The 13623-nt window shown below is 41.7% G+C and overlaps 1 protein-coding gene and 1 long non-coding RNA gene across 2 annotated transcripts in view; both read right to left on the reverse strand.

The window, feature by feature from the left end:
* Nucleotides 1-13234, reverse strand: part of LOC311018982 (mixed lineage kinase domain-like protein) — a 28134-nt gene extending 14900 nt beyond the window's left edge. The window contains exons 1-3 of the mRNA XM_084018124.1: nt 13190-13234; nt 6692-6823; nt 5162-5615 (exon numbers count right to left, since the gene is read on the reverse strand). Coding sequence (XP_083874250.1) covers nt 5162-5615; nt 6692-6766 — 529 coding nt within the window. The 5' untranslated portion in view covers nt 6767-6823; nt 13190-13234. The remainder of the gene's footprint in view (nt 1-5161; nt 5616-6691; nt 6824-13189) is intronic.
* On the reverse strand, nt 49-2393 carry LOC311018985. The gene is made up of 3 exons (XR_014597769.1): nt 1518-2393; nt 1368-1440; nt 49-511 (listed from the first exon to the last, which is right to left on the reverse strand). It is a non-coding gene; the product is annotated as an uncharacterized lncRNA (long non-coding RNA).
* Nucleotides 13235-13623: the final 389 nt, after the last annotated feature.

A 13623-nucleotide genomic window follows, 5' to 3' on the forward strand; every position in this document is an offset into this window, starting at 1 on the left:
AATGAACTCATCGATTCCCGTGTTTTGTTTTTGTAGCGCCTGTAGTCTTTCTGGCTAATAACAATAATAACACTACATTCTCTAGGTTCGTAAGAGCTGGTAATAGTGAACAATTTATTGTCACAATTATTGAATTGCAATGAATGAAAATAAAAAAATAAAATAAAATACAGAAAAATAGAGCTCTTTAATTTGTCAAAATAAAAAAATAAAAAAGTTCAAAGAAAATTGTCCATCCTTCTCTTTTTCGAAGGTCAGAGTTCAGGGTTCAATTGCGTTTATGTTCTGTGTAATGTTCAGTCCAATGTTCAATTACTACCCGGGTAGATTTGTGTATGGGTTCTTATCTGTGTGAAGTGAATCGATGTCGGGCTCCTCGGATTGGGTTCACAGCTGGCCAGGCTGGGACCCGCTCCGTCTGAATCTTTCTCTCGCTGGATTGGCTCGCCACCGAACCCTTGGCTCGGAATTCTGGATCCGAAGTCTTAATCCGTCGAACAAAAAAACCAGTCTACACAGAGAGTGTAGAACAAATAATCATTACTTTCTATTCAATTGACATCTTTCTACTTTCACTTTTCACTCTAATTCTTTCACATAAATACCCAAATAAAGGATACTCTGCATTTAAATGCTTTAAATGAGACTGCATATTTTTTACAGTACAGTATAAGTACTTTTACCATGACTATTATTTACCATGAACTTATAATTCAACATAAATCACCTTATTTATTTCAATAAAGCTCTATTTATATTTATAAACAGCTCAATAAATCAGAATTTACATTTTTAACACAATATTTATCTTTTAACCATAGCTTTTTATCTGTTTTTAACCATAAAGTTACAGTATAAACTCTAAACAGGATAAATTATTTTTAACAGAATACATATTAAACCATCACTAGTGCAAAAACACCGAATACACTCATCTCAATGACCGGAAAAATAATTAGCATGACCCGGTATCATTTAACCACATTTCTGTACCATAGCTGTCTCCATTTCTCATCTCAAGTCACAGTAAAGGCTCATTAGCTTAACCAGCTAGCACACATTAGCTTAGATAGCTTCACAATTAGCATTCATATCACCTTTAGCAGGTAACACCCAGAATTAGCATAGCGGCGACTAGCATTAGCTTCGCGCTAGGTTGTTAGCGATCTTTTTACAGCTCGTTTTCAATATACACAATGATACAGCAGGTACCAGAGTAGGTTTAAAACATTAACGAAACATAGCATGAACTTAGCATGGACTCCGACTGTTTTTTATGAACATATTTTAGTCACAGGAACTTTATCTTATCATGCTAATAGCAACAACTAGCCTGAGGCTTGCTCAGCAACTTAGCATTTTCTTACCGGAGTTCTCAGGGACACTTAACACGGTAAACTCAGCCTCCCGCTCCTTCACACACGCTCGTAACGACTCTGCCTGATAAACAGAAGACTTATGAAGGTTCTGCTCGAGAGTTACTGATGTTTTAGCGTGGTTTTGTTCACTTTACATACCCCGTTTCTTCAGCTCGGTTCATGTGCGACCGCTCTGCTCGGTGTCTCAGCTTGATCTAAGATGGCGGACGGTGCACACTGTGATCATGCACAGGTCACGTTCGGGGGCACGTTCAATGCGTCGGCGATTACTCGCAGGGGTGCTGCGCCACCAAGTGGGGAAACGGGGGTACTACATCTAAACTACAAAAATGGGTTTAGTAACCATGTGGGTTACATTTTGGATTGATCAAGTCAATATTTATGTCACCACAGATAAAAACTCTCTTTTGGCTGGTTTCCGAGAATATTTCACCCACACATTCATTGAAGTCTTCTATTTTTGAGTCCGGTGCTCTGTAAACACAGTTTATAACTATATTTTTACCTTTCGTTACACAGATTTCAATTGTCACACATTCCAACAAGTGATCCACAGCTTTAGACATATTTTGTACTGTCTCATACTTGGTCTTACTGTCAATGAATAGGGCCACTCCTCCTCCGCCTTTGTTCCTCCTGTTAACACATACAAGATTATATCCATCCAGGAAAAACTCTGTGCCTTTGTCTTCATTAATCCATGTTTCTGACACCGCGATGATGGTGAAAGGGTTTTTGAAGTAATTTAGGTATTCCTTGATGTGGCCAAAGTTGGTGTATAGACTCCTGCTATTTAAGTGAATTAGAGACAGTTTCCCGTCCATCTCAATGCTATCATTGTTAAGGTATAATCCACATGTCGATTTGTAATGAGCTCCACACTTCCCTGCACAGCAATCCTTTCAGATATTCCCATCAGTCTTTAAGTCCGTGTAAGAACCGTTGAACTTTGCTGTGCTGTAGTTATGGAGTGTTTGTGAGCCATACCTTAGTTATGGTATTTATCCAGCTCATCCTTACTCCTGATCTGGATTACTTTGACTTCTTCTGCTGATGCTTCCTTTGTTTTTATGTAGATTCTGCAGTTTGCCGTCCAGGTGTGTTGTATCTTGCCATCCTTCCTCAGTTGACGAGCTGTTCTGGCGATGTCTGCGTTCTTTTTGGTAAGGTTCTCGTTGATGTAGACGTCCGAGCCTTTGAGCTTCCTGCCCTGCTTCAGCAGTGCAGTCTTGAATTTTCTGTTGGTGAATTTCAGCACAACAGCTCGAGTTGCAGACTCTGTCCTTCGGGGTAAGAGGTGACATACTTCAACGTTGTTGAAATTCACCTCGATGTCTTTGCCAGTCAGGAACTCAGCCACCTGCATCTCCACAGATTTAATCTCAGATTCATCTGGCTCCGAGGCTGCATCAGCCGCAACCGCCCTTGCGTAGGTTGGAGGCCTGATTTTGAGGCCAGTCACAATCACCTCATTCAGTTTACCCTGTTGGTCCAGCTCCTCCACTCTGTTCCCCAGCTCCTTTATCAACTCGTCTTTCTCCGCAGTCTCCTCCCGGAGTTGTTTGACTTCAGCCATCAACTTTTGGAGAGGTTCCATCTTTTTCTTCATGTCTTTCAGCTCCGCCATCAGCCGTTCTTCAGCTACAGTCCTCTTGTCTTCAGCCCTCTTGTCATTCTTCACCAGCTCTTCCTTCATTGCCTCCAGGCTTTCCTTCATTGCCTCCAGGCTTTTGGTCAATAAGTCCAATTTAGAGTCAGTTTCAGCGTAGTTTTTCTTCAGCGCCATTGTCACACTTTTATTTTAAGAACAAGTTATCACCTCATTGTGAAAAGGTGGTATGATGGTGGCTTTTTTTAAGTTAATGCTCCTGTTTTCCCATGCGTATATGAAGGCGCACCAAAACCTTTTATTGGGCCCTAGTTTCGTAGACTAGGCGTAGTCAGCGTGCAGCGCACATGCGCCACACCGATGGGGTGTGCGCAGGCACACCTCCCGTCACTCGAGGAGGAGACGAGGCGTGGACTGGGATTAATACAGCCGATTCAGATCTTCACCAATCAAATGAGCTCCTCACCTTTAATGCGTTAGGGGAGGTTCAGTGCAAGTTCCGTCACTTGACAACCCGATGACAGAAGCAGCGCCGGCGCTCCCACCACGCGCATCACGCGCTGTGCGTGCGTATCATAATAATAACAATGCCCATATTATAAAAAACAGGAGAGAGAGAAAGAGGTGTTTTGGTCCGAGAGGCTGAGTTTCCGTTACGCGTGCAATCCGCCTTTGATCTGACGTCAGATGTGACGGGACAATCTATATAGATATAAATTCACGTGTTGATTCAATTAGTTGCATTAAATAGTGTTTGTTGTGATTATTTATTGCATTTAAATGTGCCTGGAACTGTGGAAACCTGCCTGTGAGGTCTCGGTGACGTGTGCGCACTGCGCGCCGGTCAGCCAAACTGCCACTCCGCCAGCTGTGATTCGCATTGAATGAATGGACTTTATTTACGCCTTGCGCCGAAAGCTGGCGGGCTTTCTGCGAATTCTCGGCGAGGCTTTTTGCCACGAAACTTCCGCTACGCCAAGCTGAATCTGTGACGCCTCCCCCTGCTGCGCCGCCACACCCATTTTGACGCAGGCGATGCACCAAACTGCCAAACTGACTGTGCGCAAGGCTGTGCGGGTCGAAACTTGCATTACGCCAGCTCCGCCACCCTGCACCGCCCTGCGTTGCGCCACAAAACTAGGGCCCATTATGGAGGAGTGCGCCAGGAGCGGGGGGAAAAAGAACCGGAATCAAGGGAGTAGCAAGGTTTTTGAGAGTGGAACCAGCGTTTTCTGCAGCTACGGATAAATTTAAAAAACATTCCTTCGATGGCGTAAAAGTCGGAATCGCGTCTGGGGAATGATGAAATGAAATGTATTTTACTTTAATTTACTTTTGTTTCTCTTGATTCAGTGCGCCACCAAGAAGCAGGCGCATCACGCTGGGATTCCCGGATTGCATCTTCCACTCCAAACTTTTTGTGTTTTTTGGGTTGGGCATACTCGGCCGCGTGTATGCAATCTTTCTTGCCTATTTTTTTGTGGATTATATTTTTTCGTTGTTTTCTTGGACAGTGGTTTATTCCGAGGCAGCAGCCTTCCCAAGAGCTCCTGGATTGGGACTGTGTTGCGCCAGGTTTGGTTGCGTTAACGTGGACTCATTTTAGTTAGTTTTGAGGACTGCACAAGTGCTGGGGAACTGGGAATTATATGTATGAAATACTTTTGTTTTGGGTTTAATACAGGCGCTGAGCATGCTTAATGGACGTGGCGACGTGTATTTATTGTTCTTTATGTTGATCTCCTGAGTTCCATTATTAGAAAGGCAGACTTCGTCTAGTAGGAACGAACAAATATTATTTCTTCAGGTATTGGCCATTTTTTTATTTGTTTATTTACATTGTTGAGGACACCACCTGTTTGATAGAATATCGCTTTCATTCCCAAAAGAAATTCTCATATGCGTATTAACGACTCAACTAAATATAGACGGTTGAATTGTTATAATATTAAAGTTGGAATTTCTTGAAAAAGGTACTGCAGCAGATGAGAGACGTAAGCCATACCATCATTTTTGCATTCATATAATCCGAAAAGCATATCAATTGTTACGATGCTCTAGATGCTCAAACATTTAAAAGATAAAAATTACAAAATCAAATTCAGCCTCAAGCAGATCGACCGGCTCCTACGATCTGTACTCAAGAGAAAGGCAAAGTCAACGCTTCTCTCACTTGTCTGCAGCTCTGCTTCGTCCTCCTTCCTGTCCAGCTCGTCCTCCTTCTCTCTGGATGCCAGCTCAAACACCTGGTGCAGCGTGTTGCCCTGCTCGATCTGCAGAGCGCCACTCAGGACCTGGAAGGCGTCGTTGAGGCGTTCGTTCACACTGAAGAACTCGTCTTCGTTGCTCCCGGCTTTCAGGATACGCTTCACCCAGTTGGCCAGGGTGTATTTCTCGATGAGCTCCTTCGCTGATTTCAGTGTGAAGGAGAGTTCCTCGAGGGCTCTTTCCACGTCGGCGGTGGTTTGTCCCCAGTTCCTCTTTTTGATGGACCTCACCAGCTCATCCAGCGCTCGGACTCGGCAGCACACACGCCAGCTGCGCTTCTTATTGGCCTTCACCTTCTCGACCAGGGTGTAGATCTCCGTAGCAACAGACAGGATGGGGTCTATGAAGTCCATGTTCAGCTGGAGAGGGTGAAAATGGAAGGAATCAGAGCTGAATGCAAACTCATTCAATTAAAAAAGAGCCTTTTCAGAAATAACTTGAATCAAACTGAACCAGTCTCACTCAAACGTGTTACAAATTTGCATAGTGACCCATTTATTTCTATTACATTTTGCTTGGCTGATCTGGAGCCAGTTTGACGTACATGGTCTAACAAATGCCCTATTTCTTCCTGTTTGTTTGATAAAAACCACAGTGATCAGCTGTTTTACAAAATAACGAGAGCCAAACAGGAAGTTAGGAAGTGTTTATGGACTGACTAACGTGTTGTTGGTTTTGATGAGGCATTTGTTGTCATTAATGGACAAATGCCCATTAAGGGATAAATACAGTATAATAACGAGTTGTTGATTATTCCGTCATAACCAGCCTGTTCCGTCATAACCAGTCTGTTGTTCAGAAGTAATCCTGTAATGCCGTGATGATGTTATATTTTTAAATAGTCAATTCATTAAATTTCACCTTGCCCTGTATTGAATTTGGCTGACGTGAATTTACTTAAAGTGATTTTATTGGCACTCGGGTGAGCCGAGAGTTATGCAGAGAAGATTTCCCCCACGGGGGTCGCTCTCCAAAACCCAATCAGCGAGGCTGTCGGTGATTTATCATTTGGTTTCTGCTGCATCAATGTGTTTGTTACATGTTTCTATAAGGGCAGACATGCGTGTCACTAGAAACTGAATCACTGAAATTTGAATCTGAATTTGCTCAACTTGAATGAGGAGCGGGGGTCGACGTGGACACAGTGGCGGACTATAAATACCTGGGAGTGCATATTGACAATAAACCATCCTGTAGAGTGCCAAGAACTCTGAGGCGTACTCATTGGCGTAATTTATGGGGGGGATGGGTGGGTTGCAACCCACCCAATAATCCAAACCAGCCACCACAACCCACCCAATATGATATCATAATTATTTATAATGAATGTTAAGTATTATAATCACAACAATGTGGTAAATTTTTTCAATTTACCAGTAAAAAAAAGTGACGTTTGTCTGTGCCCCCTCCCACTCTGAGATTTGGTTTCACCTACCTCGCTCGGACCGAGTTGCCCCTGACCAAGTAAATGTCTCAAGGCGGAGACTCCAACGTCATCACCGGCGGCCATCTTGCCACAGGCAAGCTTCCTGGTGTGCTCTGTGGTACTTGATGTAAGGTGAGTGATCTGCACGAACACAATTACTCTTATCTCGCTGAAATCTTGACGGATTTAAAAACGGTTTAGTTTCTTACAAACGTTATTAACGTGGCTATAATTCTGTATGCTTGAACATGTTGAAATTGCAGCTTTTCTATTCGAAAAACGATTTACTGACACCAATAACGATTTTATGACAACTAAGCTTTTGTCTAAATTACAATCTTTGTGGATGTGGTTGTAGTTATTAGCTGGCTAATAACAAGAAGCTGTGAGTGAGACCTAGTAGCAGCTAACGTTACGGTTTAGCTGCTACCCAGCAATTTTACATCAGTGGGAGAGGCAGAATCGCTCTTTGATGGCCCGGTGTGGGGTTGTTAAACCATGCAGAGGCAATGTGATGGCAGGATGACACAGAGTCCCTACCAGCTGTCATCGACACCTACAAGCCTGTCAGCTGTAGATATGTCCTCTGCAGCAGGAGGAGAAGATCTTCCATCCCCGTTTGCTGACATTCCTGCCCTAGATCATGACCACAGCTACCTTCCCGTCCGCTTCGATGGTCTTGTGGACAACGCTCTCGTGTACATTTCAGGTAAAGGCTGACTTAAAGTCTATTTTGCCTATAACCAATAGTGCCAATAGTCAAAATCTGGGGGAAAACAATCTCACGATAGTCCAAATTTTTTTTATTATTATTTTTTTTATTTCTTTTTTAGCCATATTATGTGTGTATATATTACCATACCATCTGCCTCTCATCCACACACACACACACACACACACACACACACACACACACACACACACACACACACACACATCATTGTAACTTTACGTTGTATTCTGTTGTTATCTGTACTTTATGACCACTGTCTGTATTTGTAGTCCACAAGGTGGGATATATTTGTCCCTCATGTCACCTTTGTCACTTAATTTCACAAATAAATAAATAAATAATAAAGTAATATTCATATTATCAAAGTATATATATCTCATGTTGCTATTCTGTACACTGAGTTTTAGTAGCCTATACTGTATATTGATTTAACATAAATAACCTAAAAACCTTGTGCGTGTGTATATTCATTGCACCTATCTGTTCTGTTTAATGTTATTTTCATATGGGAGTCCATGGTTATAATTATTCATAAGTATGCAGTTGTAACAGAGTTTTGGTGTTGATTCCACTTCCACAGTGACAGCCAATCATATTTATCTTTATTCATGTATCACGGACGCTCACTGGTTAGCAGGGCTCTCCTCAGCACATAAATATGGGCTGTGACGTAAACACGGTGCCAGTATGCGAGGATTGAGCCCATGGTAGGTTTGTTACACGAAGCACAGCGTTATCTATAACGGGGGGGATTAGATAACCAGCCTACTGAAACTAGGCTACAGCCAGTTTCAGTAGGCTGTAGCCTACTGAAACTGTGTAAACAATGTAATGTGATAATGCAGTTATCATGATATTATGTTCAGGAAGCTGGCGACAGTTTTACATGTAACTAAATGTGTTACAGGGGGTTTATTTTGTTTAATGTTGAAAACTAGCGACCTTAGCTCGAAGGCTAAGCTAACTTGCTAATTTTCCTCCATAAAGCTGTGCCGAACGAGTGCTGTGCTTGACCGTGAGCTGTCATTTCTGTATCATTGTCCAGGTACATGTGTTTTTGTTTATACATTTATTTTAAATTAATGATGTACACGAATAAGGCCAGTATGCAAGGATTGAGCCCATGCTGTGCCGAACGAGTGCTGTCCTTGACCGTGAGCTGTCATTTCTGTATCATTGTCCAGGCAATAAAAGTTCGGTCCTGAAGCTACGAGAGTGTCGGTCCTTCTTGCAACTAAACAACACAACGCAGACAACTGTTACACATCTCTGACGTTTATAAAAAAGCAAACCGTTTGGAAATCGGTAGAAAATTGAGCAAGTTATGGTTATTTAAAAAGTACATGCACCATTAAAACACAATGTTACCAGTGAGCGAGCTGACTGTGGCAAGATGGCCGCCAGGCGCGGACGTCGACCTCCATTGGCCAGCAGCGGACGAGACATTTAGCCTTTATTATGTATATCTATGACCCTGACTGCAGACCTGCAGACCTCAATGTAGGCGGAGGTAAACGCCCACTACCCAACATTTGACACCGCTGTCAGAGGAGACATGCTGCTGCGGTTTGCAGAGGTCTGATGTATTCCTCCGATCTCCTTCCACGCTTCTGACTGCCGCTTTGTTATGATAAATAATGGAAGTTAGTGGTTAGTGTGACTGTTATGATATTGTTCATGTAATTTTAGGTGTATCGTTAGGTTATGTGAATTAGCTGCACATGAGTTAATGTTATATTTAAACTAACATAATACTAATATCAGAATGCATTCGGTGGTATATGCACTGTAAGTTAATGAGACTAATCAGAGCACAAGAAAAACATTTATATCAGTATTTTGTGACTTTGTTATCATGTAATAATTTTTTTTATGTATAGAGACACATTACAGTGATACGTGGGGATGACCCCTCCAACTCCACAAAAAGCAGTGACCATGTCCGTTTTGCAAGTACAGTGCATCCTCTAAATATCAAGTGGACAACCACATTAAGGGCCATGCCTCAGTGAGACACAAAGGTAGTACTAGAAGTTTATTGCACACAAACAGAGGAGGGTAGAGTAGCCAAAAATTGTACTCCAGTAAGAGTACTGTTACTTTAGAATAATATGACTCAAGTAAAAGTAAAAAGTATTGTCACCCTGTGTTACTTGAGTAAGAGTAAAAAGTAATGGGTGAAAAAACTACTCAAGTACAGAGTAACTGCCGAGTAACCTCCTTTATTAATCAGGTCAAATAATGTCAAATAATGCACGGAGAATTCCCTTAGACACCTGAAACAGTTTATAATAAACAATAATAAATAAATAACTCCACTTGTTTCGGGAGACACAAATGGCAACGCATAATGTAGCTGTTTTTTTTTTTTGCCTGGAGTGTGAACATTTCTTTTATGTGGGGCCAGGGGTGTTGTGCCTCCTCCTCTTCGGCTTCTTCGGAATTGCATGCCGTCTCCATCGTTTTGTTTCTGCGCTCTTTTCCGCCTGTTTGCCGCGGGGAATGTCTGTGCGGTCATGTGATGGCTTAGGCTCTGCCTGATTGGTGAAACGGAGTTAGACGTCGCTAGTGGCTACATTTGATTGGTGAGATGCAGTCATGTGATAGTCACAGAGCCTCTGGGAAGTCCCGACCTTAAATCATTGCTCTGGTCCCCACATAAACAAAACAGACCATGCAACAGACGGATCGATAAAAAAAAAAAGTAGCGAGCAGAATCAGCCCAATGTAACGGAGTAAAAGTACCGCTCCTTCTTCACAAATTTACTTAAGTAAAAGTAAAAAGTATGCTGCTTTGAAACTACTCATAGAAGTACAATTTTTCCAAAAAGTTACTCAAGTAAATGTAACGGAGTAAATGTAGCGCGTTACTACCCACCTCTGCATGTTACACACCATTAAAACCTACACAATCACTCATGCTTTTCTGTGGTTCTGCAGTCAGGGATACATGCTCGGACCTGCGCTACCCTCCTGTCTCTCCCCGCCCGCATGTACGAAGAATCAGCGGTGGTATGCAGAAAGCACGCGAAAAAAAGAAAGCCCAACCAACAATCTTAAGTTGTTGGTTGGGCAAAACAATAAAAATATCTTCCCAACAGGAGGAAAGCTACTGCTAGGGCTCCAGTGCGACCAAATAATGTTAACTGAACAGAAGTATGTCCAACTTTCTGCTGTGCTGTTTTAGCCAGTTAGCCAGATTTGTTATTCAGTTCTGTGCGGTCACTTGACCAGCCAAAGTTCGTCTATACATGAAGATGTTCCATGACCCTGTATGATCACTACTATCGCGGTATCAGCTGTAAATCCTAATAACTAATGTATTAACAGCTATTTATGCATTTAACACAAGCTGAGAGCAGTAAATGTGCTTGAGATTAAGGAGAGCCCGCGTTTAGTGCAGGAAACATGACAAAAAATGTCTGTAGCTCACATGGACACACAGTTTTCATGACACACATACCAGGCGAGTGCATTTTCTGCGTAACGTAAATAATATATATTTTTTTATAATAGTTAAAGCCTTGATTATTTCCCCCCTGATCCCTTAGCCCTTAAAGAACAGCTGTATAACATTTAGAAATAATTTAATAATTTTCTGTGTGTTTCCATAAATATGTGTGAAATAAATGTTCTGTTTTTTATTTTCCTTTCTATATCTGGTCATATGACTTTTTCTATATTCATATGACACCACCACAGCATGAATATTCTGAAAGCCCAGGTTGTTCTGAAAAAAGGATGTAAAATACTTGATCTCACAGGGCTGAGGTTTAACCACTATTCTTACACCAGGCGAGAGGAAAATAGAAGAATATGCCATAGTTAATATATATATATATATATATATATATATATATATATATATATATATATATATATATATATACACACATATATATGAGAAAAGAGAGAGCATGAGCATGAGAGCATGAGAAAATCATGCCGGGAATCATGCATGTCCCCAGACCTGCTTCACAGGCGGAAATCTCAACCCCCCCAATGTTCAACTCAAAGTTACGCCCTTGGGCGTACTACAGGAAGGGCCTCTATTTCCCATAGGAGACTAAGGTCCTTCAATAGATCTATCCTGGACAACTCCTCCCGTCCGCTCTATCACAGGCTGGACAGTCTGGACAGAGGGGGACTTTCAGTGAAAGACTACCAAGATGCACCATAGAACGCCACAGAAGGTCATTCCTGCCTGCAGCCATCAAACTATACAACTCCTCCTGCTAAACTAAACAGTAATTTATGCAATAATATGTGCACCACCTTCATAAAATACTCAATACCTCAATACTACTTCTACCGCAACAGCAAAGACACAAACTGACCATATATTGTTGTTTTTTATATGCAAACAATGTAGATGCATAACTTATTGGGTGTCATTATGTACTTACTTATTTGACTACAACCCAACCGACGGTGCCCTCACTCTTACCACACACACTTATAAGCTCCTTTATTTTGATCTAAACTACACACCTGTACACACAAACGTTCAAGGGATGCATTTTGCATAGTTGTGATGCAAATTTGTTCCCGTCAGTTTAGATTATCTACGAACATCTAGAGGTCAATGAGACTGACATGAGTGACACACAGAGGAGGGGAATGATTTTAAATTATCAGCCAGATCAAAAACAATCTTTGTGTCACTGCACAAACCTGCATGCTAACAGACCTGCATGCTAACCCACCTGCATGCTAACACGACTACATGCTAACACACCTGCATGCTAACACACCTGCATGAGCTGGCTGGCGGGAATGTCGTTAGTTTTGGTCATAAACCAAAGTATTACATAATAAATTATATGTCTGATGATGTCAGGGATCAACAATGCTACTAAGTTCATCCTGAACTGAAGTCACTCAAAACCACAAAAGTGAGCCTCCTGGTGGTGCGAGAAGAAATCTGGTCAGATTCATCCTCTGGGGAACATGAGCTGTCAATGCATTGCATGGTTGTTAATTTATTTCAGGCTGGACAAACTAACAGACCGGCCCTGCCATCCCTTATCAGGACAATTGTTAATATGCTCACATGAATTCATTGAAAAAGCTGTCTCGTTCGCAATTATGGTAGAGAAGTTAAACTCAAACAATGTTGCTATTTAAAAAATATATAAAATGCATATTCCTTTTTAAATGCCCTTCACAAAAAAACAGATGTATTCTATCTGTGATCCAATAAAAATGTGTAAAAGATGTGAGCTTGTGTGATTCCAGTTTTGCTGCCATTTTAAGATTTTTAAGCACATTTTGACGATCATAGGGATGACATTATGAATCACAATTATCCTGGCCACCGAGTTCACATTACTGCACATATGAAGTAGAAATATGAAATGTTGCATATAATATTGACAATAAACCACACAGTGGTACAATAAAACGCATTACTCTAATCTGTGGCTCTACTGCAGCTCCATGGAAAGCAACAGATTGTTTGTATGTACTGATTCAAATCCTGAGCTGCTCTGCCTTAAAGTCTTCTTCTTGTGTTTGGCAGGTAAATCCTTGTTATTTTGCTCTCTCGCTCGCTGTCCATTGGTCTGTCAACAACTCCACCCTAAAACTCAAAGCTAAAGGTGCCTCTCCTCAAACAGGTGAGAATATGCAGGGAATATCATGCCTTTGTGTTTCTGTTTCATCAGGTTCACCCAGGTTTCGCCATGTGAAACAATAAAAGCTTGCTGTACTTCTGTGCTGACTGGAGAGACGTGCTGAATCTGCAGCTGATTACAAACGGAAAGATTATTTACCTGCAATGAAAGCTCTCCCTCCCAGATGTGTCTTTTCTGTGTGAGTGCGGGGTGAAAATGAAACTGCAGCTCTCAGCTTGTTAATACTTCCTGTTCCTCTCTGACGGTTTCAGTCCTTCCCCCCTCCGAGTGTGATACATGCTCCTCTGCTCGGTTTATTTATCCTGAGTCCCAGAGGCTTCATAACTGTCATGTTGATGATCTGTCACACCGGCTGCTTTCTGAGATGCTGAGATTATGAAATAGGAACAGGACGAACACAGCGATAACTTCATGAATGCAAGCAAAAAGGTTTAAAACATGCAGTCAGCTCTTTTACTGCAGCAAAAGTACTAATACCCAAATACTCCACTAGTACTTACACCTGACTGAAGTTAAAGTATGTAAATGTACTTAAGTAGTGTTTTACGGTTACGTTTGTGGATTAATGTTAC

This window comes from Eutrigla gurnardus (assembly GCF_963514095.1).
Source record: "Eutrigla gurnardus genome assembly, chromosome: 9".
In the NCBI taxonomy this organism is placed as follows: domain Eukaryota; kingdom Metazoa; phylum Chordata; class Actinopteri; order Perciformes; family Triglidae; genus Eutrigla; species Eutrigla gurnardus.